We start from the raw sequence: 27387 nt of genomic DNA, 5'->3' as shown, positions 1-27387 counted from the left end.
ATGGGGCAACACAGTGGAAGTGTACTTGAAGCGTATGGGCAGTGCACCAGCCTATTCAACACGTGCCCCTGCTTGCAAAACAGGCTATATGTAGGACCTGGAAAAATTGCTTCATGATTTTCTTTGTATTTTGAAACTGTCTAGCTATTAAGCTTTTACAGAGACTTGTCATAGGAATGCTGAGACCCCTCCTCATAGCTATACATGCAAAGTGCCTCTATAATGACAACTGCTTAGATGGAGAGTTGTGCTGGTTGCCCACTGTCCTCCTCTCATCCCCAGTCCTCTTTCCCAACACAGAAAGACTGTGACACCCTATTGCTTCAGCCTGTACTAGTTTGTCCAAAGTTGCTGTCCAGACACATGGGAGCACTGCTAGCAGGCAAAAAAACTGAACTCACGGGCTTCAACCGTTCATCTCTTCTAGTCAAGGACCAGAGGTCTCATTCTAGGTTACAACTATGTTGTAATCTGATTTATAAAACACCACACACAGCAAGAACACTAAGGTCTGCAGCTATTTTATTTACAAGTATACATTTAACACAAAGAAACACTGATATCCAAGCCTAGTTAAGAGTAGTGTAACAATATGCATCATTTGATGATTATTCTAACCAACAAACTACACTGAAAAATTAATGCCTTAAAATTCTTGGTCATAATATTAAGAAATACAATATATAAATTGAAAATATGATTGCTTAAAATTTGAAAATGGAAGTGAAGCCATTTGCACAGGAGTCAGAGTTTAACATAATCTGAAGGGAAAGGCTCCAACCAACTGTAAATCTTTCAGGTTAAACAGAAGAAAAAAAAGAAGCATAGTTTATCCTTGAAGATAACGGGCAGTTTGCTTCTTCAGGTAGAACGTATTCCCAGTGTTCTCAGGTTTTGCAATGGAATTACATTACTGAGCATGAAGACTTCCCTTGTGAAGCTGCCCCATCGATTTTTTCTGCCTCCAAAATTATCCTCTTAAAAACATCAACGGCAGTCTGCAAAGAGACGGTGTGGTTAACATGTGGGCTGAAATTGCTACTTATTGACAGAAAGGTGCCTTTGGCACACACAGATTTCTTGGCTAGTCTAATAGACAAATGCATGTTCTAAACGCTCCCAACTGACACCAACAATCATACAGAAAGATCTGGATAAGTGGGGAAAAAAATTTAATTGAAAAATTAGCACAAAAAATCTCTTTTGGAAGAACAGGCGTCTTCTCCCCCCATGATACACCTCCATGCTTGGAACATGCACAGAACATTCTCTAAATTATTCCACAGTTAAGCTAAACCATATCGAAACAAAGCTAATGACTATGCTTCTGCTTTGTATTGTAAGCATTTTAAATAGCAAGTGTGTGCTGCCTGGCAGCACTGAAAGTTCAGAGACTCTGCCACTCAAGAGTACAAGCCAATTCATATACTCCCCAAGAAAATCTTACTACAATGCAGAGAGAAGAGGCATTTTCTTGTCAAGCAAGAAACTCTACTTTTGAGAAATGTGTTTTTCACTCAAGCTAAAACCAAATCAGCCAAGCTTTCAGAACTTCAGTGTCTCGTGTCTACATCGTGAACCTTCTTATGCCGCAATACTGATGCATTTGGCATAAAAGGGCTATCATTCAGCTGCTGCCCAGTTTAACACAGTGACGGAGGTGTCATCATGTCCAACTTTACCTACATAAGCAGGGGTGACACTGCAGTACACTCCAAAGCAAGAGATGAATTCAGAGAAGAAGAATACAAAGGTAAAACTTTAGTCAAAAACGTCAACAGCAGGCCCGTGGGCAGGTAGACTGGGCATATGGACAGAGTCAAGGCTTCTATTATGCACCTCAAACACCCTAACTGCAGAATACTGAACATTATCTAATGCCTTTGAGCTTCATATTAAGGTATTCTGGAGATTTCCTCCAAACAGAAGCTATCCATCTGGCATGCACCCCTTCAGCAGGCTACCCCTTGAGCAGGAGCTGCCTCTCCAATTACCTCTGCTGAAGCTCCCTGGCTATCCTGCCCATCCTTAGTACACAGTCATTCATTAGCCAACATTCTCTTAAACCAAACTGGGACCCTTTGACCAGCTCCTTGCCCCATTTCCTCCACTTCTCTCCATACAGCTGGCAGCTGAGCACCCTAGGTAGGACCGAACCAAAGCTCCTTCTAAGCAGGCTAGGCCACACCAATAACAGCTCTAGCTGGCATAATGGGTGATTAACAGGGAGCGCTCCTGTGGCTGCTGGCAGGATGTTTCTGACTTATACTGCAGGCATCTCAAGGAATAGGATTCTGCAATCTCTACACCAGTGATGCCCAACCTTTCGGGCCCATAAGTAGAGGTTGATATTACCAATCTGGCATGCAGGACCAGGCCCCACGCCAGACTGCACCTGAGGGCCCAGGTTCAAGGCCATGTCATCTGACCCACAGGGCTTGGAAATACAGCAGCAGGGTAGTGGTGAGTAGTGTTAATTGCCACCACTTCCCCACCAGCAAATTTCTGGACCTGCAGGGAACCCCGTGAGCAGTATGACCTGGGTTTGTGGGCTGGAAGTTGAGCACCATTGCAGCATACATTCCTTTTTGTGCCACTCTCTGGAAGCCAACAAAGTCATCATCCTCATTTGGGGATGGGATGCAGCTGAGTTTAGCATGTTGAGCATGTGGCATTTACATTCAAAGGCCAGCGTCCTTTTGTGCACCACTGTGTTTTCTCAGGGTCTGTCACCAATGATGTTTCATAAGCAAAAGTTCACACAGCTTGAATCAGAAAGGAAAGAGGTACATTTTCTAGAAGCCTTTAAGGCAAGGAAACAAAATATGCTGTGCAGTTTGAGATGACTATGTGCTCGCAACAAGCTACTAGTTACCAGGTGTTTTAACTTGGCAGATGTTTTTTCTCCATGAAAACGCATTTAACTGGCTTGCTGCCAAATCAATCCCACCAACTCAAGTTGCCCTCCAATGCTAAAGTAATGGCCAAGTTCAACCTGCTCTGGTCTTGTTACTGTTTCCCACATTTAATGCCAGATGTGTGCTGTATTGTCTCAGAGACTTGTTAAAACACTTGGGTAGCTGGAAGGTGAGAGTTCTCACCATATAAAGCAGTTTTCATGCAATACAAAAAGCCTGACCTACATGGCCAATTCACCTTTGCCTGCACAGGAAATATACTATATAGAATAAGGGGTTGGCCAATTCCTGAACAACACTACAGACCCCATCTACTGCCTCTTGATGCAAGCCTCTCCCAGGAAAAACCTTACAAAGGACAAAAAAAATGAATCTGACCGAAATAGACCACAATGCTCCTTCTTAAATGCAGCAGAGATTTTAATAATTTGGATCTGGCAGGCAAATGTTCCACGTATGTCCGCCTGGAAAAAGGCTATTTAAAAAAAGAGCATTTGTTCTGTCAAATCAGAAGAGGCCAGGTACCCTCAATGCATGTACTGAGTGCCCCTCACCAAGGGGCCACAGGGCAGTTTAATACATGTATACACTGTATAAACACAGTTTACACCCTGCATGCAGGTTCATTGTGCTTCGAAGTATTCCTCCTCCAAGAATGTGCAGAGGATGCCTTGCAGCACTCGGGTATTCTATTAACAATAAACTCTTAATCTAACAAATGAAAGTGCTTTTCTGTATTTATGTGCAAGCTTCGGGGCATTTGACATTCCTTCTCTTCCCACCGCCCCCAAAGGCACAAGAATGACAGAGACAGGACAGGACAAAGAGGCAGGGTCAGAAATGCAGCTGGACTTCAGACATGTAACTGCTGTCATTGTATTTCCAGCTTGGCCTTCGTTCATTTTTATTTCAATTTGCATTCTTAGCTGGTAGTGCTAGTTGATCTTGGGTCCCAACTTGGACAGAGGATCTTGAACAACAAACTCGGCAAGGGAGAAATTTCCTGTTTTCAATCCTCTGCCAGTCCAAATACTTAAGACCACCTACCACGGCATCCCCAACCCCCAGGGCATTCCACACCACTCCACAGCATGTTCTTCCTGCAAGCTGCGTCTGACAAGGCCTGAGCGAAGTAACATCCAAACAGCTCTTTTATGGATCACAGGAGACTGGGTCTCACTATCCACTGAAAGGCCAGCTTTCTTCCCCTGCAAGTTTTACTGTCTTCCATGTTCACTCAGAAAAAGGCTTAGCTGCTCTTCACTCCTGAAAGCTTTCCAGTATATTGAATCCCAAATGAAAGATGGAAGAGGACTCTGAGATCACTGTACCAATATAACCATTTTCATAGATTTCATAGACATTAGGGCTGGAAGGGACCCTGGAAGATCATTGGGTCCAGCCCCCTGCCCCAGGGGCAGGAAGTCAGCTGGAGTCACAGGATCCCAGCAAGATGAATGTCCAATTGACTCTTAAAGGAGTCCAGAGTAGGAGCTTGCACCACCTCCAGCGACAGTCTGTTCCAGGCTTTGGGTGCTCAGACAGTAAAGAAGTTCTTCCTTATGTCCAGCCTGAAATGGTCTTGGAGGAGTTTGCGACCATTTGACCTTGTCATCCCATGGGGCGCTCTGGTGAATAAGCGTCCCCCTAGATCCTGACGCACATCCCTTATATACTTATAGGCTGCCACCAGGTCCCCCCGAGCCTGCGCTTCTCCAAGCTGAAGAGTCCCATAGCTCTCAGCCTCTCATAAGGCCTGTTCATCATGCGCGTGGCTCTCCTCTGGACTCTCTCAAGCTTCTCCACATCCTTTTTAAATTGTGGAGCCCAGAACTGGATGCACTACTCCAGCTGCGACCTCACCAAGGCTGAGTACAGTGGGAGGATGACATCCTGGGATTTGCTAGAGAAGCATCTATGGATGCAAGCCAGAGAGTTTTCCTTGCTTTGCTGGCTGCAACATCATATGAGCCAAGCCACCAATGTGAGGTTGCAGCCAGCAAAGCGAGCAAAACTCTGCCTTGCATCCATGGATGCTTCTCTAGCAAGTCCCAGGATATCATCCTCCCTCATTTTGGTCTAGGACAAGGGATGGAGACCTATGCCTGGGTTCAGGTGAACACAAAGACAGGCCCATCCAAACAAAGTCCTCAAGCTCACCACCATGTTCAATCACTTCATGTTCACTAAGACCAGATCGGTGAAACGGCAAGCTGGCAGGAATGTCGGGAAGGTGTTATCTGTCAGCTATGTGTTCCTGAGGGAGGCCTGGCACCCAGCTTGCTGGACTTACAAAGGACTTTTTCTATTCCCAGCCCCTCCCCACATCTAACCAGAACTAAAGCAGAAGAAAAGTTTAATAGGCATCTTGGGCCATACATTCCCAGTCCCAGTCTGGGATGCCTATCTAAACTTGATTGACTAAAACTTGGTTGCCGGGTTAGGGAATGCTGAGGCAAGAGGCCGACTCAGAAGGGGTATGGGTGACATTTGAACAATGGTTAAGGTTTCATCACAGCATCCAGCCTGCTGGAGCCCTGACCACAAATGCTGTCATACTTTTCCTGGGATGACTGGTGGAAGTCCTCCCTACAAAGTTTATGAACACTCCAAGTAATCCCCTTAAGTCTGTTAAAAGACTACAGTAAGATCTGCAAAGTCATGCAAAGCTGAGGCTTATTCACAACAGGTAAAATACAAAACACTGATAATGACTTCACAGTGCAAGCACAGCTAGGCCATCTGAGAAGAAACAATGTGGTATCCCTTCCAGCGTATCTTCTTTATTCATAATAATTTCAAGCTGGCTCCTAGGTGTCTGGTTATTCCTTAAAACTTTATGTTTTTCCTGGTTGTTAATCAGTTTCTTGAGATATTCCAAACCAGATAACCCCTCGTCACTGAAAAAAGTAATTTATTTAAATTGAAACTTTATAAAAACAGAATTTTCCCTGTCAATTATGGCTTGGGACAATCTTGATTTACACAATTAAAAGCATGCTTTGAAGAGGCTGGACTAAGGTTATAAGAAAGCTGTAAAGCAGCAAACAGTGTGCTTCAAAACGAAGAAATCTCTCTGACACCATCCACTGTTGTTCTCGAGAAATTGGGATAAACAGATCATCTCTGTTGGTCACCTGTTTAACCTTCAAAGATCATGCTAGGAACTTTGCCTGTCAACAAACCCCCCAAGCGCCTTGGAACGGTGAGATCCCAGCTCTCGCTGTCTCTCTCTAGGAATAGCTTTCTGAACCTGAACTTTATTAGTTAAGCTTGAGCTAAGTTTCCCCAAATACTCATTTGAACCAATTACTATTGTAATTGTTTTTATTCATTTTTCCGTGCATGGCTATTACTACTAGTACCCTCATATATTTCATATACTTAGCAATAAATAACTTTTATAGTCAAACTGGTGGAAACTGGGTGAATTTTTCCTTCCCTGCTTCCCTTCCCCACTTGCTCTGCAGCAATGCTTCTTTTACCCAAGCCAAAGATCCCTGTGAAGTCCAAAAATACTGTGGGGTTTGCTCATCAAGAGGTTACCACTACTAGGACAGTTAGGCCAAAAGATTGGGATGTGCTGAGTTTGAGACATAAGGGGATCAGCTCGTATAGGCTGATTTGACCCAGTTCGGCTCAGATGTGGCCTAATGAACTGGATGCTGGCCCATGAGGGTGTCAACTGGACACCCAACCTGGTTCAGAGGTATTCTGTTCACCCGTGTGCTTGTGTCTGACTACATTTTATTGTTACCTTAATGAACTGATTCCTGGCACATGAGGGTGTCAGCCTGTACATGCTGATCAACCCAACTGGGTCAGACATGTCACATTAGACAGAGAGGGAGCACACGTGCATTTGACTGATTCAGTGGCTGGAGGAACCCAGCCCCGTTAAAACCGAGTCCTGCAAGACAGCTCCATTAGGGGTGAGGACTCGCAGAAGGGAGACATACAGCTCCATACAGAAACACAAGCAACACTAGCAGCACATTAATAGAATTACCAAGACCCTAGAAATGTACCCCTAATAAATGAGCACCCCCCAAAGTGACAGGCAAATCTGGTAACAAAAGGCAAAACAAAGTGCTCCCTAAAGCCGAAGCCACACACATGCAGAGACAAGTCTGCCCACAGTTTAGTCCCAATAGCTGGGTGGTTATGGCACCCACCCAGGAAGCTGAAGACCCAAGTTCTAGGTTACTCTTACCTACAGCAGCAGCAGGAGGCAGGGGTGCTTATGCCCAGCGCAGGCACTGCCGCCCAGCAACATGTAGCTCTGGCCAGCATTACACAGTGTGACCTAGCCGGGTTTGAGCCTGCATCTGACTTCCCAGCAGGATGCTCTAACCACTACGCCATATGTCAGACATCACCTGAGAGCACCTCTTTTATGACCAGGCACTGCTCCTTGTGTTTAACAGCCAGTGGATAAAGACAGATGGTGAGCTGAGCAGTGGGGAAGTTTCAGTGAGATACCTGCTGGCTAGCTCTCTTCCTTTCTGGCTCTTCTCCTGGCTGCCCAGGGGGCTGGCTTCAAAAAGGAGTGATGGAGAGGAGGTGAGAGAGTGCCTAGGCTTTGGCATGGTGGTGAGAGCACTATGCTGGCAAATCAAAGAGATACAGGTTCAATCACCATCTTCCCTAGGTGGGGAGTCTCTTCAGGGTAAGTGAGTTTTTAGCTACCTACATTTTCAGCTTGGAATGGGTATGTGTATACACTGGCTAGGCGATTAGCCAGCATGGATTCAGGAATACACCTACAAATCGTAGGGGTAATTGAGTTGCTATCTGAACCTAGACAGTTAAAATGGGGGCAGATAAAATGGCCACCCAGCTATTTTATCCAGCCCATGGGGACCCTAAAAAATGTAGAAAATAAATATTTATCTGCCAGTCAAAAGATGACAGGAGCCAGGGGCAGCAGGACCCAGGGGAAGCCACAGGCAGGACCAAGCAGCTGCAGAAGCAAAGCCTGCCCAGGCCAGCTCCCCTCTCCCCGCTGGTGTAGCCTGACCTGGCTCCAGAAAGCCCCTGCACCCCTGCCACCCTGCTCTGGGCCCTGTTGGAACTGGCTCCAGTGCAGTGAGCAGCCCCATGCTTCCACCCAATTGTTGCTGAGTTCCGCATCCCTGCTCGCTCGCACTCCCCCCAGGCCTGCCGGAGCCATTTGCCCCTGCTGTCACTGCTCCACTTCACCCCCCACCCCTGCTGGTTGCTCCAGCACCACGTGGTTCCTGGCTGTAGCGCCGAGCTGCAGGACACAGCAGGAGCTGGCCTGGCCCTTGCAATTCTTGACTGGCTCTGTGCAGTGCCTGCCAGGCCAGTCCAGCTCCTGCTGTGTCCTACAGTCTTTGCTGTGCATCTGGGATGTGGTGCTGGGGTAGTGAGCTGGGAGGGGGAGAGATGGGAAACAGCAGAAGAGCAGCAGTGGCAGACGGGGGAAGTGGTAAGCAGTAGCATGGGGCAATGCCAGTGCTCCACATAGCCCAGGCTTGGAGGAGCACTGGCATGGGCTATGCCTGCCACAGGGATATTGTAGGCAAGTCCTCCCCTCCACACATGCTACAACCCTCCCCAAACACCCTCTGCCCACACACACACACAGCCCCCCACAAACGCCATACCCACCCACACCACATATCCACACACACCCATATACTTCCCCACCCCACATACACCCCCCACATACACATCCACACCCTCCGCTGCACCCCTCATACCCACCCACACTCCCCCACAATATACAAGAGTAAGACTTAATTTTAAGCCATTGTGCAATCACCTCTATGTACACTAAACAAACACATGTAAATCAGGACAAAATATTTTTTTAAAATCGAATGAATGCATGTTGTAGTATATGTTTGATTTTTAGAATATAATTTGATATTTTTCTGTTTCCAAGATACCAAATCCCCTTGCTGAAAGGAGTACAGGGGGGAAGACAGGGGGGTGGGGTTCGGGCGGACGATGACGACGACACAGGCACAGCAGCAAAGAGGGATGTCCGGTGGTAAAGGTCAGGGGTTAGGACTTCTGGGCCCAAGATGGCAGCCAGGGGATGGGGCACCTGTCAAGGGGCGGGGCTACCCCTACAGTCCTTGACCACCTGCCAAAACTCAGTAAGCATCCCTTCGCCCAAAATAATTGCCCACCCCTAGTTAAAAAGCTACCATTTAGCTGCAAAAAAGGGAAACAGAATTCCACCCTCAACCGAAGCCATTCTTCGTCACTGCTAGGATATTAGGCATTATATACAGACAGAGTTAATGTCTTATCCAGGCAGAAACAGATCAACACTACACTAATATGCAGCATATACTGATCCCATCTGAAAAGCCTCAGACTTGCCCTGCAGAAAGAATTGCCATGGACTGAGGGATCTTCCTCCTGAGAACTGTCATTAGAAGCTTGAATCTCACAGAATCATCTGATATGTAGTTACATCTACTGCTCTTGTTGCATATTTTATGCATGCTCTAAAAGATTTTAGCATATCATGCATACCAAAACTGTATATAGGAAGTCAGCTGAACTGTAATCTGCCCAAATGTCTCTGTATCACCACTTGCACCCTATATATTATGGTACCATAACAAACCCTGTTGTAGTCGGTCAATGGGACTTTATGTTAAGACAGCAACTTAATATGCAAAGCATGTGGGGTGTTATGTAAAAGCTGAAGCTTTTTTGTCTGAATGCTGCCTGCTTCTCCAGCCTGTCACTTCAAGTTTCAGGAGTTATTCTCAGGAAGCTACGCTGCACAACATGAATTAGCAAGAAGTTGTTAGCTACATGCAGTTGCCAAAAGGACACAAAGTAAAAAGGCAACAAGAATACCGTCTGGCCAAAAATAAAAATGTTAACTCAATTTTGATTATATTCAACTTAAAGATTGTGCAACCATAGAGACCCTTCTAACTGAACTGCGCTTGGGAAGGTTTTTAGTATCCTCAACTTCCCTCTGCAACTCCACCATACTGATGGTTTTGTGCTGTGCCCGAAGTCGTCAAGCTTGACGTAAATCTTCAGGCAGATGGAGGTTATTTATTTGTAGTACTTTAAAGGGGATTTCCTTCTATCTGAACTAAGTTATGCAACAGCTTTTCCTTTAGCAAGAATACTCTTCTGCCCTGTGGAACCTGGATGTTCCCCAATCGTCCACTGCCAAGAGCACAAGTTCTAGCAGCTACCAGACAAAATAAAAAAGGGGCTGTTTTAACTGGATTGCCAGGTTCGTGTCATGAATGTGTCAGTAAGCTACAGATCTGATAATTAGGTATGGAGAAGAAACAGGAGTTAGTTTCTGCCTGCAGTAAAGGTCAGTGTGGAGCCTCATTCATTGCAAATGAGTCTGACCGCATAAAACTATATTTGGGAACTACTACAAGCCTCATTGCTGGCAACAAGAAAAAAGAAAATCACTGAGGACAAAAGCTGTTTGCCAGGATTTCAAAGCTGCAGGCAATTAGACTACTAGGTTGAGAGAGTAAGAGAGGTGAGGTGTTGCAAGGAGCACCGCTAGGTTAAGCACCATGTCCATCCACGTGAGCCGACTGCTCAGGAGGCCGGTTAAAAGAAAAGTGCTATTCAGTAAGCTTTTACACACCTCCACTGATTGGTGATGGGTTAGCAAGTTTAGTTGCGATCTAGATTCTCATCATTCAGAACCAACAATAGAAACAATGTTCCCTGGTTATATCTGGGTCAAATTTTGGCCATCCCCATCACAGCTGTAAATAGTGCAGCATTAATTGTCCCCAATATCTATGCGAAACTCTCCTGTGAGGCAGAGATGTACTGCTCTTGTAGAGGGAAGGGAAATATACCAGCAGAACCTGAAATGAATCTCAATTTGAGTCCCTGGCTCGTACCCAACAAGGAGGCTCTTCCATCACGAACTCTTAGTGGTATATTCCTACTATGAAGAAGTACAACAAATCAGCCTTTTTGGTTTTTTTACAGTTATTTGAACAGCTCAGAGCCTTTACAGTTTCAATCTAGATTCAAGTGTAAAGTGACACCTTGAAAGGCTTCCGCTCCAGCACCAGGACTAAGATCAAGTATAGAAAGAAAAGTGAAGTTAAGTTTTACAACTCTTTCCAACTCACCTTGGTTTGCTTATAGGCTCAGGGACTTATCTGTACAAGCTCATACACAGGACCCCAATGCAAATATTTCATTTCATACTTTCAACAGGAAATAGCATTACAGCAGATGGCAGCCCCCCTCCCTCTCATTAAGGAAGCATGTGAAGATGCTTAGAAGTCTTTTGAACACAAACCCCATTATTTGCCCTTCAACAAAAACACAAAACGCATTTTAGATAGTTACCTGATTTTCTTTAGCAGAAGACTCCAAGAAAGCAGCATTCCAGGATTCTGCTAAAGCTTTCCCTTCTTCATAGCTGATCACCCTGGCCAAACAGATAATGTATATGGTTAGGATGAAAGAAGGCAGTCTGATAACTTGTGGCAAAGTTACAGCATTTGACATGTAACTGACACTTTCCTCAGGGTCAACTTAAAAAAAATGCAACTTCACTTTTTATGCACTTTTAAAATACCATATTTTTATTCTTAGACTGTAAAATACTATATAAAAGTGAGCATGCAACTTATCCACGTTTTAGGAGTAAAAAACAGATTTAACCACTTGTCCCAGAGCCTCTCAGAAACAACCAGGATTCAAACTGGAGAACCAGATTCCTAGATCCAAAACTGTCCACACCATACTAGTTGCAGTATCCTGGTTTTTCACAACTAACATTTCATTGTAATCTGAGCCAAGCACCATACTTCCAACATCAGAGCTGCATCCAAATTATTCTAGCAATGCTTGCTGCAAAGAACTGGTACCTTATTATTTTTCAGGCATACACCGAGTTGTACGTACCGTTCCATATGCAGGTCTTTTTTATTTCCAACCAGCATAATGGGTATTCTGTGAAAAAAAGTTAATAGCTTTCAGAATAGTTACAGTATACCGAACAAAGCACTAGTAATACGCCTGCAATGAAATGAGATGAAAGTGTTACTACTTACTGGACTTTTCCCACCATATCCAATAACTTGCCATGGATAACTTTAATCACTTCAAAACTGCAAAATAAAGGGATGAAGTCACACATGCACTCTGATGTTTAACCTTAGTACCCAACACACAAGCAATTAATTCCATATGTAGATTGCTGCATTTAAAAACTTTTCTAGCTACAGCAGAGCTACTGAGATGTTGCAAATGTTACCAAATCATATACAGGGAGCCATATATGGCCTAGGGCACCATAAAAGCTATCCCAGTTACCCATCCTTACATTGGCTCTTTAGCAACATGCAATTTATTACTTAGGTTGGGAGGGGATCTTGTTTAAAGCATTACTGAAGTTCAATACACCTATATGGCTTGCACTACACACTCCCTGGAGTTTAACAGAACATTTAGCTACACCAGTTTAGAAAGTCTGGAGAGGCAGGTCAAACTAGGAGCACAGTCTTGCAGTAAGTCACTCTGTAGTACTGTTACAAAGCATACAGGGCTCTGCTGGAGTTTATAGTACTTTTCTTTTAAACTTTATTTTGAAGAAAATAATTTTTCAGAGTGTATACATTGTAAAGAGAAACCCTGAACTGTGATTTCCATGGTCAAGAGATGCAAGTAGTATGCGAAATACAGATATTAGGGTCACAGGGACTAAAAGAAACTACACATGAAAACCCAAATGACAAATGTAGGAAGTTGTTCTAAGGAATTCCAAGTCTAAAAGGATGAGAAGAAAGATGGGATAAGTCCATGAGGTTAGAAAGCACACAAATCAAAGAAGAATTACTTTAAAAGTGTCTTAGAATTACTTTGTTACACTGAAACCTTGATAAAGAAAATGGGTGTCAAGTAATCCTACAAAGGTAGAGACTGAGCTGTACCTAGATAATTTTCAGCTAAACTACTTTGCTGTCAGAGCACACTGACCAGGAGGCAAAAACAAAAAAAAAGAAAATCCATGGTGTGTAATACAAAGGGAGGACATGGATATGAAAAACTACTACAGCCAAGACACAATGTATTCATCTGATCTCTACCCCTCAACTCTGGACATACGAAATTTTATATTGGGAGGTATGTTTTTAAATGAACATACCAAGTCAGGAAGGTACCATGTCATAAGAGAACATGAAACACTATATTTAAAAGAGAAAGCAAGGACAGTTAGACCTGTTGGTTTTACCTTAACGGTACTGTAAGGCTTTAAATCTACTTTGGAAGGAAAATCTATATAAAAGGTCAACAGAAGAGAAGGGAGTACAAGTGGGCTTACTACATTTATATGGCTCCTCTGTGACAATTGTTTTGAAAAGCCAAGGTACCATATCTAATGTGGGAATTCCAGCAAAGCATCTCACATAATGCCATGTAAGATACTAGTTAAAGATGAATAAAGACCTGGCTGAAAGAAAGCCAATCACCTGTGATGGAAGCAGCAGCATTTAAAAACAGGTCTTGAACTGGCCCTATGAAATATTCAATTAATGAACCATGGAAAACTAAAGGGATGTGCCAAAACCTGCTATCAGCAACACAGGGGCAAAAAACTGAAGGGCCTTAATGTCCTGAGTAACAGGCATAAGATGAAGTTTAATAGTACTGTACAAGCAGCAAGATCATGTGCTTGCAAACTGAACATCAGCTGTCACCTGGAAGCTCAGCTGGAAGTGAATACAAAAGGAATATACATCTGCCATTCATGAACTGACTGCAGAAGCTAAATGACAACAGCAGCCAAAGAGCCTGGGTATCAGCTGACCATGAATAAACTCTTACAGGAAGTATGCTGACTCTGATCAAGAGTCCAATAGAAGTCATGGAGAAAAATCAGCTTCCTAGTCTTAAAATAGATCTTAACCTGTTTAAGGGATTATGCAAGAGGGCTGCTTGCGATGGCAAGGGACCAGACTCTCACCCAAAAGGTTCCCTGGAGTCCCGTCAATTCAAGATGGGTTACAGCTAGTGGTACCAAACACAGCAAAAAAACCAAACACACAGTCAGAAGCCAAACAACACAAAACAACAGAACCTACCTGGAGATACAAATTTAGAGTTTCATTAAACTAAACAAGAGCAATAACTTTCAATAAGTGACAGAGAGAGTGCATAAGACTAGATTAAAGAAGTAGGGCAGTTTGCTTTTCCTCAAGCCCTTCTCGTCATACTGAGTGGGTCTGTCTGATGGTTTTGCCTGCTAAAAAAAAGAATTTCCAATAGAATATCTGCATCAGAACTGCTGCCCATCTGAAGCAGTGCTCAAAAGTCTGAAGCTCTAGGGACAGTGTACAGGCAGACATCTAGATATAGGAAGCAAAAATGACAACTGCCAATATCCAAGTGACCAGTGAGCAGTATCCAATGAGCAGTGAGTAAGCAATGTCAAATCAAACAGAACAATTTCTTTGCAAGTGCCAAGGCTCACAGGATTTAGCACCAGGCATGCCCTTTTGATCACTGTAGATGAAGGATCTTCCAATGCAGAGTGGACATCTACTTGAAAGAGCCTAGCAGTAAGAGACCATAATGCACTAGAACTTTAAACCCCTAGGTTGTACAAGAGTATTTTGCCACTCTTAGTTAAGCCTTTACACTGGAATCTGACTCCCCTACAGTAGTATCATCAGTTAAACAGGACCGGCTTTTATTTTTTCTTCGCTCACATGGTGTTTCATAAAAGGGAGAACTAGAGCCAAAGTTAAGGAATTTATCCTATTGTTTATACAGCATAGCCAATGGAAACTTTCCAAATATCAATGTGCTTCACCCATGGTCAAAACTACTAACTAGCTATCCAATCCTTGTTCTCTGGTGAAGCTGTATATTGACTCTGCATTTTTACTGTGATGTCAAAGATGTGGGCAGTCATCCACTTTTAAAAGTGAGTGAATTATCTTAGTCCATTTCATGCGAGTCCAACAGTGGTAGTGGTAATAGTGCCAGCCAGCTACATCCACATCTAAACTTGTTAAGTAAGAGACGAGAGGCTTGATAACCCTGGACTGTAACAGGGCTTAGGTGGTTTTGAAGCTATACTGACTTCTTCCCCAGAAGAATGCATTTCACAGGACATAGAGGCAACAAGCACATTTCTTACCTTTAAGGCTTTCATTACCAGCCAAGCCACTCTACATGTTTTTGTTATTCTCTCTTGAAGTATAAATGAGCTGCACAGTCTAGCTCAGATGAGTACTGACAGTACTGGAGTATCCAGGATTTGAATGAATTCTTGTTTCTTTTGAAGAATTTGTAAGCATTGAACAGGAAAAGGCAGCACTTGATCAACCTTGGGTTAAGAACAAACTTTAAGCTTGTTCACATAATAAGTGAGATAAGGATGTTAAAGTTTACTAAGGAGATAACCCTTCTCTGTTGAAGATGCTGTATGATAAAGACAACAAATTCTTCTGCTAAAACCTAACTTCATACAGACAAAATAAGCCAAGAGTCCATAAAAGGAAGACAAAGTATTAGAATAGGGAAAACAACATACATAACCTAATCAAGAGGATGAATGCTTCTTATGAGTCAAGATACTAATCATGCTGGGGGCTTCAAGCTGAAAGGGACTGCAACTTTAAGAAACCGAGCGATTCTCAGAAGCCCTTTTACAATAAGCCACTGACTTGTAAGTGGTCCTTCACAACATTTTGTGCATTTTACTATAAGCAGTCAGCTAGAACCACATAGCACCTGAGCCTGCTTATCAAATGAATAACGTCAAACGAACCAGTGAAAGAGACAGGAAGAGAGAGGCAACAGCATGGATGCACTCTTCTCCAGCCTACAACAGGCAATACAACACAAGAAGTCAGAAAGCATGTGGTTGTTACTGATCTTGGTCTTTTTCCAACTTGAGTATCTGAAAATTTGGACTCTGATGTCCAAATGTAGTGGAAAGCCCCATGTATTTCCCACAACCAACTTACAGACTTTTAAGTCTCAAATAAGTGCAGCTGAAAATGGGCTACACTTATACCCCTACTGCTGTAGTACATATAGTCCCTGTGTACATGACAGATTGTCCTTGATGTCATGCAGAGGTCATTCATTTTTACTCATATCAGTAAATGAGAAACTAAGGCAGAGATCGTATAAAACTGCTCAAGTAGTAGAAGCAAGACCTGTTTGCCAATAATTTTTATTAGGTTCAGTAAGATATTGCCAAACAATTCTTGCTCCTTGGACATTCCCTGGAGCAGCAGCACAGCTCCAAACACTACCACAATGTGGAAGATATTAAGGGGCAGAGCCAGAAATTTAACCCAGAGCAGCTCTGGCTACTATATGAATAAGAAGTATGAAAGGAATTGCATTACCTTTTTATTGACGTGACTGAATAAACAAGAATGTAGCCATTGATGTCTATGGAGTACGTCTGAGGAAATATGGAGTATTCATCCTGTGGAAGGAAAATTGTACTTTTAACAATGCTTACTGTCAAGGATCAGGCTCAGGACTATAACATCGCTGGCAATATTAAATTACTAGAAAATGAGAGCTGCACAAACAGTGTAAGCATAGCTGAGTGCACCCTTAAGACTTTCCAGCATTCTGAAAAAGAACTGCTATTCCTAATGTATTACATGGAGACATTTAGAGGAACTAAAGGAGTAAGGGACAGGATAAGAGACCATGTTAATAGAAGGATATAGAGTTTTGGGGATTGGTATATTGACAGTGGGGGGAAGGTATATTGACTCCCTATAAAAAGATTACACACCAGCCCTGAAGGGTTTATTTACAGCCTCCCTCTCCACCTCTCCCACTCGCACCCCCCATCAAGCATAGGCCATTTACAGTTCTATTTCTGTTGTGTTAGAGTGCAAGCCACTCAGTATTGCCAGCCAGTTACACCATGTGCAGCTAACAAGCCTGATTTCAGACTAAGCCTTCAGCACTAAGCAGTTTCAGCTTCAGTTAAGGGTTGGAAATCCACTTAAAATCATTGGAAAGTATGAGTATAAGGGACTTCCACAGGTCACCTAGTCTAAGGCAGGATTCACTCCTATCCAAACCATCCCAATCAAATCCTCGTCTAACCCATTACTAAAACTATGCAAGTTAACCTTGCCACAACCATAAAGCGCAGTGCCCTAACCTACCACAAGTAAAGCAGGGGGACAAAGGTGGCCTGCTGCTGCACAGGTTGTTAAACTATGCTTGAAGAGTCAAGGAAGAGAGCCATGTGCCTCTCCCCAACCCCCTGCTACAGAGGAAGGCAAAAACCCCACAGTCTGTACCAATCTGACTATGGGGTAAAATTCCTTCCTGACCACAAATGTAGCACTTGGTCTGAGCAGAGGGGCAATACCCTTTAGGTGGGAATCTCTCGGCAGGACCACTGGCACATCGGTCAATATCTCCAGTCTTAGGTGTAAGCAACCCCCAATGCTTCTGACAGGGGGGAAAAAAATACAACCCCTGACATTAACATTTAGTGAGGGGAAAGTGGAAAAAATTTCTTCCTGGCACCATGGGGCAAGAAGCAAAGTCCAAAAACATGGGAAATACTGAATCATAACACAGACGTCTAATTCCTAGATTATCCCTGACCACCATCTATCCACCCTCTTCTTGAACACCTCCAATGATGGAGAGTCCACAACTTCCCTAGGCTGTCTGCTGTACAGTCTCGCTGTTCTAACAGTCAAGAATGTCTTCTTCTTGATATCCAAGCTAAACCTACTTTCCTGAAACTTCAAGCCAGTCGTCTACATCCTGCTCTCTGCAGCTAGAAAGAGAAAAGGCATTCTCCCTCATCTTTATGGCAGCCCTTCAGATACCTAAAGACTGCTACTGTGCCCCCGAGTGCCTTTTCTGTAAGCTGAGCATGCTTATTTCCTCCCACTTCTCCTTGTATGGATTGTCTTCCAAGCCCTTTATCATGTCACCTGCCTCTCGACCCTCTCCTACTTCTCCATATCCTTTTTTTGGAACATGGAGGCCAAAACTGCACAAAATATTCTGCAATGGTTAGGCTTCATCTAGAATAAAGAGGCACTATCACTTCCTGTGTCTTGTACCTTAATGCTCCTACTGATGCAGCCCCAAACTATATTCACCTTTTGTGTTCCTGCATCACACTGCAGAGACTCATAATTAGTCTCTGATCCATCAAGACTAGTTCTTTTTCCACAGTGTTGCCAACCAGCCACATCACTCACTTTGCATTTGCACTTTTGATTTTTCTTCCAGAGGTATAGCATCTTGCATTCACCAGCACTGAACATCATCCTGTTAGATCCAGTTCATCTTTCCGGTCTATCAAGATCCTTCTGAATTGCACTCCTGTCCTTCAACATGCTCACGATCCTTCCCTAGCTTGCGTCATCTGCAAAGTTTGCTCAAAAAGCTTTCTGTGCCAGCTTCGAAATTAAAGCACATGGAACAGCACTGGGACCAGGGTGGGACTTCACTCAAAACCTCCTGTCATTCTGACATGAATTAATTTATAATTACTATGAGGAAGATGGACAACTGGCTTAACAGCCCCAAGAAAAGGGTAGTTTTGTCTAGCTCACATTTCTCCAACTTTTTTCAGAAGGTCATGTGGGACTCTCTCAAAAGCCTTGCTGAAATCCAAGTATACTACATCCACAACATTCCCTTCATCCACCCAACTAGTTATCTTGTCAAAGAAGGGTATCAAGTTTGTTTAGCATGATTTGTTTGTAGCAAATCCACACAAGCTGCTTGTGATCAGGCTTTCCTTCTCCAGATGCTTACAAAAGGACTCTATTATGATCTGCTCCAGCAACTTCCTGGGTATCAAAGCCTCCTCTGCCAATTCCTTTAGTGCTCTGGGATTAAGGTAATCAGGTCCTGCGCTGCCTTTGGTGAATTCAGACCAGTCAATAACTCTAACTTTTTTGCTGTTATCTCAGCCCTCAGTTTGTTCCCTTGCTTACCCAAATAATCCTTCTTAGCTGTCTGGTTGTGGACTTACTTTTTTTTTTTTTTGTGAAGACTGAGGCAAAGTAATTGTTGAGCAGCTCTGCTTTGACCGTATCTTCGATTAAGAGTTTTTCACTGGCCATTTAACAGTGGATCCACAGTTTCCTTGGTTTTTACAGGATCTCTTCCTGTTGTCCTTTATTTCCCTCATCAGGTGAAGTTCATTTTTTACTCTGCCTTCCTGATTTTATCCCTGCGAATTGCTGCTATTTCCCAGTATGCTTTCTTGGTGACCTGTGCATCTTCATAGCCTGTATGCTGTCCTTTTGCATTTGAGGCATCCTAGAAGCTTCTTATGCAGTCACATTTGCCTCTTGCCATTTCATCGCGACAGAACAGCATCTTGTTGCACTTCCAGTACCGTGTCCTTCACAAGCTCCCAGCCCTCCTGGACACCTCCTCAAGTTTGCTGAAATCCCCCTTTTTGAACTCCAGTATCTTAGTTTTGTTGACCTCATCTTTTCCCAATGCCAGGATCAAATTCCATCATATCATGATTGCTTCCTTCCAAGATTCCCACATCACCTTCAAGTCTTTCACCATTTTTTTCCTGTTGGTCAGTACAAGCTTCAGGGCAGATGATGACTCCTTCATTGTATCCTCAACTTTCCGGAAGAGAAAGTTGACTTCCACAAAAGTTAGGAATTTACTTTACATTTTATTTTTGGCTGTATGATTCTTCCAGCAGATATTCAGAACATTAAAGTTTCTCACCAATACCATCTCATAACTTTGGATAATATTGTTGCCTTCTTGAAGAGTGCTTAAATCCACCTGTTCTTCCTGACTTGGAGGTCTTAAAAAAATCACCATCATTATACTGGTGCTATATCCTTCACCTTTTATCATCAAGCGAATACACTCTGATCTGCTACATTTTCCTCCTGAACCAGGGAATAAGTATGTATCTCTGACATTCAAGGCATCACCACCATCTTTTTTCCCCAACCCTGTCCTTCAGAAACAAAGCATAGTCCTCAAATGTTGATATTCCAGACGTAAGTAATTAGTAATCACAAAGACTTAGCAGGACAGCTCTTAAGTCCATCAAGTGCAGTTTTAAAAAAAAGTCACAACTGCACCTAAATACAGCATAAAGTTTATTTTAAGACAGCGTCATGAATTGATAATAAAGTTACTTTCAAAGCAGGCTCTCTCCACTGAGAGAGAAGTGAAACACTAACACCAAAAGATCCCCCTCCAGCGCCATGCCATATCAAAACTCTTAATTAGAAGTAGCATCATCCCATCATTTATTTGAAAAAGCCGACTCCCCCACATGGCCTTTGTCTTCACAGGTTTTGAGGAAAATGACATCTCACGTACCACGTTTTAACATCTGTCCATCTCCTTGGCACAAGACTTGTTTGGATTGCAGTAGACAGTACAGAGACAGCCCTCTAAACCAGTGTTTTTAAATCATGGTTCTTTAAGGTTTTTTTCCAGGGTGTAGCAATGTGGGAAAAGCCTCCATAGCCAGGTAGTGCCCCATGCACCCGGTTTCTGGGAAGGGTTGTGGCATGCGCACACAATTAGGATTTCCCAAATAAGCCTGAAGCAGGTAGGAAAGTCTGCTCTTGCCACAGCCCTTCCCATGCCCCCCTGCTCCTCACAGAAACAGAGATGCACGGGATGGTTCTACCTGCCCCATGCCTGTTTCTGAGAGATTACATGGAGGTTGGCCCATGAAGAGTTGTGGCAAGAGAGGTTGTTTCTCCCTGCTTTAAGCTTGCCAGAGAACCCTAATGGAAGCAGAAGGCCATGCATGTGCCACAGCCCTTTCCCAGTCTAACTGTGCATGATGCATGCAGGGCACTTTTCCTTTGTTGCATGCCCTGGTTGTGAACCTGAGACAGCAGAGCAGTGAACTCTGCAATACGCTGAGCTTATTCAACTTAACCCAAACCACAGGTATAAGAAAAGCTGTGCAGTGCTCTGCAGCAGTGCAGGGTGAGATGTTACTGAGCTGGCCTTGCTGTTCATCTACTGGCCCATACTTTAATGTTCAAATTTCAGTGTCTTTAGGCCCTTACAGCATGGAGTAAATGGGTGCTTTACCTCCAACACTGTAGTGGGTTTGCAGCATTCCAAAGTTGACACTCCAAACCATGGACTCTTATGAAACTCTGCCAACTCCCAGTCAAAATACTTCCCCTAAAAACATTCATGCCTGAGAAACAATTAGCATTATAAAGTCCGACTGCCATATATGATTTATTTTAGGAGGTATCAGAGCTGTTCCTAATCATTATAGCTTAGAATAACACTAGGTGCTTACTTTAGTGGCAGGCTCCAACCATGACCTCATTTGCTTATGCCCCATAAGCACTCTACAAATACATGTTATCATCAGGGATCCTGGTTTTCTCCAATAACAATACCACAAATTCTCTGATAAAAAATCCCAAATCCACAATTAAAATGAAACTCCACTATATGCATGTATGTGCGTGCATGCATGTGTATCAACTGAACACAATGTTTTATTGATACATTTATGATTTCAAAGCAATTTGCAAGTCTACCAGTGCCTCAATCACTACAATAAAATAAATTCTGAATATCTGTGAATACTGGTACTTGATTTTGGGGGGGGGGGGGGTTATCATGGAAAACCAGAGCTCCCCTTTCTCCCTTAGCTCACAGGTCCAGGTCCCTCGTTCCCCATCCAAAATACCCCAACCATGCTGGTGACCCTCATTTCACTCCCACAGCTCCCTGGGCCCTGCTGGTGCCCCTCGCCCCCTACACACAGCCCACTGCCCTCCCCCAGCCCTGCTGGAGGGGGTGCCCAGCTGCCAGGGCTCCAGGGCCAGGGACCCAGGCCCACAGCCTCCCTGCAGCAGCACCTGAGTCCTGGGGAAGACAATCGCCACCTCCCACAAGAGTGTCCAAGAAGAGTGGTCATTCCTTAAGGAAACGATTCTCCAAGCCCAAAGGATGACAATCCCCATATGGATCAAAGGGGGCAAGCGTGCTCAAAAGCCCCCATGGCTCACCAAAAGCATCCAGAAACTTCACAAAGCCAAAAAGGAGGCGTACACCCAATGGAAAGGAGGGGCCATCACCAAGTAGGATTATACCTCCATTGCTCGAGACTGTAGGGGGGCTGTTAGGGAGGCTAAGGCGGAGATGAAACTGGGACTAGCAACCCGGATCAAAGATAACATAATCTTTTAAATTTTTAAATACATAAGGGGTAAAAAGAAGGTACCAAGTAATGTGGGGCCTCTGCAGGACATGCTTGGAAATCTAATGCTAGCACCAGATAACAAAGCTAACCTCTTTAACAGATTCTTTGCTTCCATTTTTCTGAGCAGGGACGGGGACATCCCCCCAACTGGGATCCCGGACGGACCCAGGGGAGGCGCAGCCAGGCCCAGGATCAGTGAGGACCTAGTCAGGGAACTTCTGGTGGGACTAGACATGTTCAGATCAGCAGGTCCTGATGATCTCTACCCAGAGTGTTGAGGGAATTGGCAGAGGTCATTGTGGGACCCCGGCACAGCTTTACAAGCACTCGTGGTGCTCTGGCGAGTTGCCAGAGGACTGAAAAAGGGCCTATGTGATCCCCATTTTCAAAAAAGGGAGGAAACAGGACCCAGGAAACTATAGGCCCATTAGTCTTACCTCAGTCCTGGGAAAGCTCTTTGAGAAAATTATCCAGGAGCACATCTGCAAGGGACCAGCAGGGGAGATTATGCTTAGGGGCAATCAACATGGGCTCATTAGAGGCAGGTCCTGACAGATCAACCTGGATGCCTTCTATGACCAGGTCACAAAATCCTTAGATGCAGGTGCTGCGGTGGACGTAGTCTTCCTGGACTTTAGGAAGGCCTTCGACACGGTCTCTCACCCCATCCTCATTAAAAAATTAGGCATCTGTGGTGTCGATGCCTACACAGTCAGATGGGTCACAAATTGGCTGGAGGGCCACACCCAGAGAGTGGTGGTGGATGGGTCATTTTCGACCTGGAGGGATGTGGGCAGTGGGGTTTCCCCAGGGCTCGGTGCTCGGGCCAGTACTGTTCAATATCTTCATCGGTGACTTGGATGAGGGGGTGAAAAGCATCTTGCTTAAATTCACTGATGACACTAAGATGTAGGGAGAACTGGGCACACTAGAAGAGAGGGACAGGCTACAACTATATCTGGACAGTTACAGGGGTGGGCGAATGAGAATAGGATGGGTTTCAATACTGACAAGTGCAAGGTGATGCACCTGAGGAAGAACCAGGAGCATACCTACAGGCTGAGGAACTCCCTTCTCATCAGCACAGAGGCAGAAAAGGATCTTGGAGTTGCTGTTGATTCCAAGATGAACATGGGCCGCCAATGTGGGAACGCGGTCAGGAAGGCCAACCGCACCTTGTCACATGCATCCATAGATGCATCATGAGCAGGTCTAAGGAGGTGATCCTTCCCCTCTATATGACACTGGTCAGACGGCAGCGGGAGTACTGCGTCCAGTTCTGGGCGCCGCACTTCAGGAGAGATGTGGACAGCATTGAGAGGGTCCAGAGGTGGGCCACTCGCACGATCAGAGGGCAGCAGGGTAGGCCCTACAAGGAGAGGCTAAGGGACCTGAACCTGTTCAGCCTCCACAGGAGAAGGCTGAGAGGGGATCTTGTGGCCATCTATAAATTTGCCAAGGGGGACCAGCAGGCAATGGGAGAGTCCCTGTTCCCCCAAGCACTACTGGGAGTAACAAGAAATAGTGGCCGTAAGTTGACTGAGAGTAGATTCAGGCCAGACATCAGGAGGCACTACTTCACAGTCAGGGCAGCTAGAAGCTGCAACCAACTTCTAAGGGAAATGGTGCTTGCTCTTACCCTGGTAGTCTTCAAAAAAGAGGCCAGATTATCACCTAGCTGGGGTACTTTGACCCCAGCATTCTTTCCTGCCCATGGCAGGGGGTCAGACTTGATGATCTGCTTAGGCCCCTTCCAACCCTACCAACTATGAAACCTCGGGCCCCAAGCACCACCCAGCTGGGCAGCAACCCCAGCCCTGCCCAACTCCCTCCCTCCCTCCCTATAGGGGCCTCAATCCCCACCCCGCTCTCCACCAGTCTTACCTGAAGAAGCTGCTCTCCAGGCTGCCTGGGGCTGGGCCATGTGACCATGGTGACCCCTGCCTGACTGCCCTCTTCCTGCTCCCCCCCAGCCCTTTGCAGGAACTCTGCCAGCCTGCAGAGAGCTTTTTGCAAAAATGCAAAATCTGTGCGCTTCATTACAATGAAAAATCTGTATTTTTCTTAAGTAAAAGGTAAAATCAATGTTTTTTTCAGAAGGAAACTGAAAACCTGGATCCCTTGTTATTATAAACCACTACTACAGAATACAATAATGCAAACCTTTGCTTATCCATGACTTAGTCCTGCCAGTTCACACTGATAAGAAGTCAGCCTATTTAAAGAATTCACTCTCGCCTGCCTAAACACTGGGCAAAAAGCCACATTGTTAGAGTTGACAGGTCCTCAACAGACTTTAAAGATTCTCTATTCACCCCAAACATGTAACCTTTTTATTAATTTAAGGAAGTAAGTTACTCTGCAGTAGCTCTTCTAAAGTATTTGTATTCATTTGAATTAGCAGGTATTTTACTGCTGTAAGTAAAGTCTTAGAGAACCTCTTATCCAAATGAATCATAATATTTTTGTGGTTTTTTTAAGCCGTGCTCAATGCCAGTTTAATCCTACTGGAGGAGTAACACAAGGTCTGAAAGAAGGTTCAGACAGAAGATCACTTACTTGGCCAGCTGTGTCTACTAGCTGCAGATGATATTCTTGCCCATTTACGGTGATCAGCTTTGTAAAAGCTAAGAGAAACAAGAGAAATACACTTCAGAATTAAAACTAAACAAAAAGCACAACGCCCATCCAGTTTTATAGACACCAAATGAGACGCTAGTGAAAAAAACATTTATTTTTTTAAGTGACAGAAAAGAGACTTAAACTGAACTACCACATCTATGGTTAGCTTATAGCAGATACAGCATATCATTTAAGTTTTCCCCACATGAGAACTGCACTGACTAAAGGTAAAAATTATCCAGGGCTGTAATCTCTCTAATGATTTCTTAAGCACTTAAATAGCAAGCTTGTTTGAAGGATTTGAGAAGCTCACTGTGATCATGTATTTGTATGGAAAGAGATTTACCTGAATGCCAGCCAGTGTCAAAAGACTTACACAGGCTCTTCTGTTTAAAGCTAGTTCAAATGCAACTAGTTTTGCAAATCTACCTAATGAGTGAACCACCTATAACTTCAGGCACAAAGGAATTAAAGTAGATTACTCTGAAGTGTACAAAAATAATGCTGAGAATCAAAATCGACTTGAAGCTGTTATGCCACTATTTTAAACTAAATGTAGTCATCACGGCACATTTGATCCACAATCAGGAAGTACATTCAGTACCACGGCAGATTAGAATATCATTTGTCTTTCATGAAATGCCAAAGCACATCCTGAACAGAGGATCTGTGATAGCCTTAACTCAACGACTTCTTGCTTGTGGGTGTACTAGAACTGTAAATGTTAGTGTAATTTAAGCTAGCTGTCAACAGGAACATGTGAGTAAATACTACAGACAACACAGCATGGAGCTAAGGTCAAGGCTGTGTTTTGATACAATGTTGTGGGCCAAAATTAGGACAGGAGGCAGATCATTTTGAAAGAACAAAGTTAAAAGAAACAGGATGCCAGCAACATTAACTATTTCACTGCTACAAAAAACAGGTCTCACATTTTCTGACCCATTTCCAACAGCTTCCCCAGATACTGCAAGGTATATGCCCCTTACTTATCTGCTAACATTTTTAGTTACTTTTTTGATAACCCCCAAGAAGTAAATGATGCGGATTTCTCCACTACACTGAAAGTAAAGTATAGACAGCTGAGTAAATTGAAAAGAATAAAAGGCACTGGACTCCAAGAAAGTCAAGACCATCTGAAGACGCTGCAAGAGGAAAGAATAGCTCAGCTGGTTAAAGTGTGGTGCTAATGGGCATGTGTAGACAAAACGGGGGCCCTAAATTGAAGCAGTGGGTTTTAAAAAACACCGCTTCAGTTTCGGGCTGATTAAACCCATGTGTTGCACACACACCTTACCCACCTCTCCAGCGGGGAGGGGAGGCCAAGCTGCATGCAGATGAAGTGGTCCCTGACCTGTGGGGCGGGGTGGGGATTTGGAGCTGGTGCTTTCCTTCCAAGCAGCGGCGATCCCCCCCCCGGCAGGCAGACATACCCACAGGCACCCAACTCGGGTGGTCCCAGGGGGCACCACAGCTGTGGAGGGAAGCACCAGTCCCCCACGCAGCTCAGGCAGGCTCGGGGGGGGGAGGAAGGGGGGAAAAAAAAAAGATATCAAGCTCACTGCTTTTCTTGGGCAGAGCCTGCTTTCCCAGGCTGCTGCCAGGCTGCCTGCAAGGCTTCCACCAGAGCCGTGGAGCTGCACAGAGCCCAGTACTTCGCTCTGTGGCTGTATGGGCAGCAAGTGCCCCAAGTCACTTAAGGCACATTACACCGTCAATTTCCTACAGCAGCTGGAATTAACGCGCAATATGCCACCGAGACAGGCAAACGCTGACACCATTAAAAGCAGCACAAAAGCATTTAACTCGCTTTAAAGTGTCGTGCGCATACGCCCCTTGTTTCATCTGCACACAGCCAATAACACCAAGGTCACAAGCTCATTCCCCGGTTGGACTAGTGATCTGATCCCTTCCAGCTAAGTCTTGTGTGCAAGAAGAATGTTGAATTTGAGCAGCCAGTAAAAATTTAGGGCAAGCAGGTAGACCATGACAAAGTCCTGCCTACAAGCTAAACCAACAGACCCTCTGAATACACAGTTTAATGCTACTTCAGTAGCTAGAGATTGCAAACAGCATATATTCACATGCAGCCCTCTCTACAAAGTACAGCAAGTTCTGCATCCATCAGCACACCTGAAAGCTGGGGGTTTCTGTGTAATGATCGGATGTCACCCCAACATGTCCTCTACCTTTTTTAGAGTAAGAGTCCAAGGAACACAACAATTAAGTTTCCAAATGAAGCAAGAACAGAATGCAAGAGGATAAAGGAAAAACCCAAGAGGCAAGCTTGTTTGTTCAGGCAACCACCTGACTATTCAAGAGGACCAAAACCCAGTCCATTAAGCATTTTTTCCCTACCATATCATAGCACTGTGCAGTTAAATATCTTGGAAAGTTAACACTAGCCTCCATATGTGCTTTTACATAATTATCTGAAGGGGATGAAACAGATGGTAAATCTTTCAGACTGTTCTAGAAAACCAGCCTATATTAGAATCAAAGACATCTTCCTCAGTACTAGAAGTGAACAGTGTCAGACTAGGAGAAAGGAACCACACACACTGAAGGAGTTACCAAGTAATAGGAGCAAGAGGCTTGGAGAAGACAGTGCTATAAAGCTGGTAAGACAAGAACAACCTACATCAGCCAAAC

At 44.3% G+C, this 27387-nt stretch overlaps 1 protein-coding gene across 1 annotated transcript in view; it reads right to left on the bottom strand.

Annotated features, from left to right (window-relative positions):
- Positions 1-505: 505 nt before the first annotated feature.
- RHEB (Ras homolog, mTORC1 binding) overlaps positions 506-27387 on the bottom strand; it is a 61152-nt gene continuing 34270 nt past the window's right edge. Inside the window, exons 3-8 of the mRNA XM_090047742.1 lie at positions 24673-24740; positions 16283-16365; positions 11969-12025; positions 11820-11867; positions 11259-11340; positions 506-998 (exon numbers count right to left, since the gene is read on the bottom strand). Of these exons, the coding sequence (XP_089903868.1) occupies positions 906-998; positions 11259-11340; positions 11820-11867; positions 11969-12025; positions 16283-16365; positions 24673-24740 (431 nt within the window). The 3' untranslated portion in view covers positions 506-905. The remainder of the gene's footprint in view (positions 999-11258; positions 11341-11819; positions 11868-11968; positions 12026-16282; positions 16366-24672; positions 24741-27387) is intronic.

The sequence above is a fragment of the Crocodylus siamensis genome, chromosome 5 (genome assembly GCF_052110815.1).
Source record: "Crocodylus siamensis isolate JL-2025a chromosome 5, ASM5211081v1, whole genome shotgun sequence".
NCBI classification, from domain to species: domain Eukaryota; kingdom Metazoa; phylum Chordata; order Crocodylia; family Crocodylidae; genus Crocodylus; species Crocodylus siamensis.
Note: the sequence above shows the minus strand (reverse complement) of the source record. Positions and strands in the feature narration are given on the sequence as shown.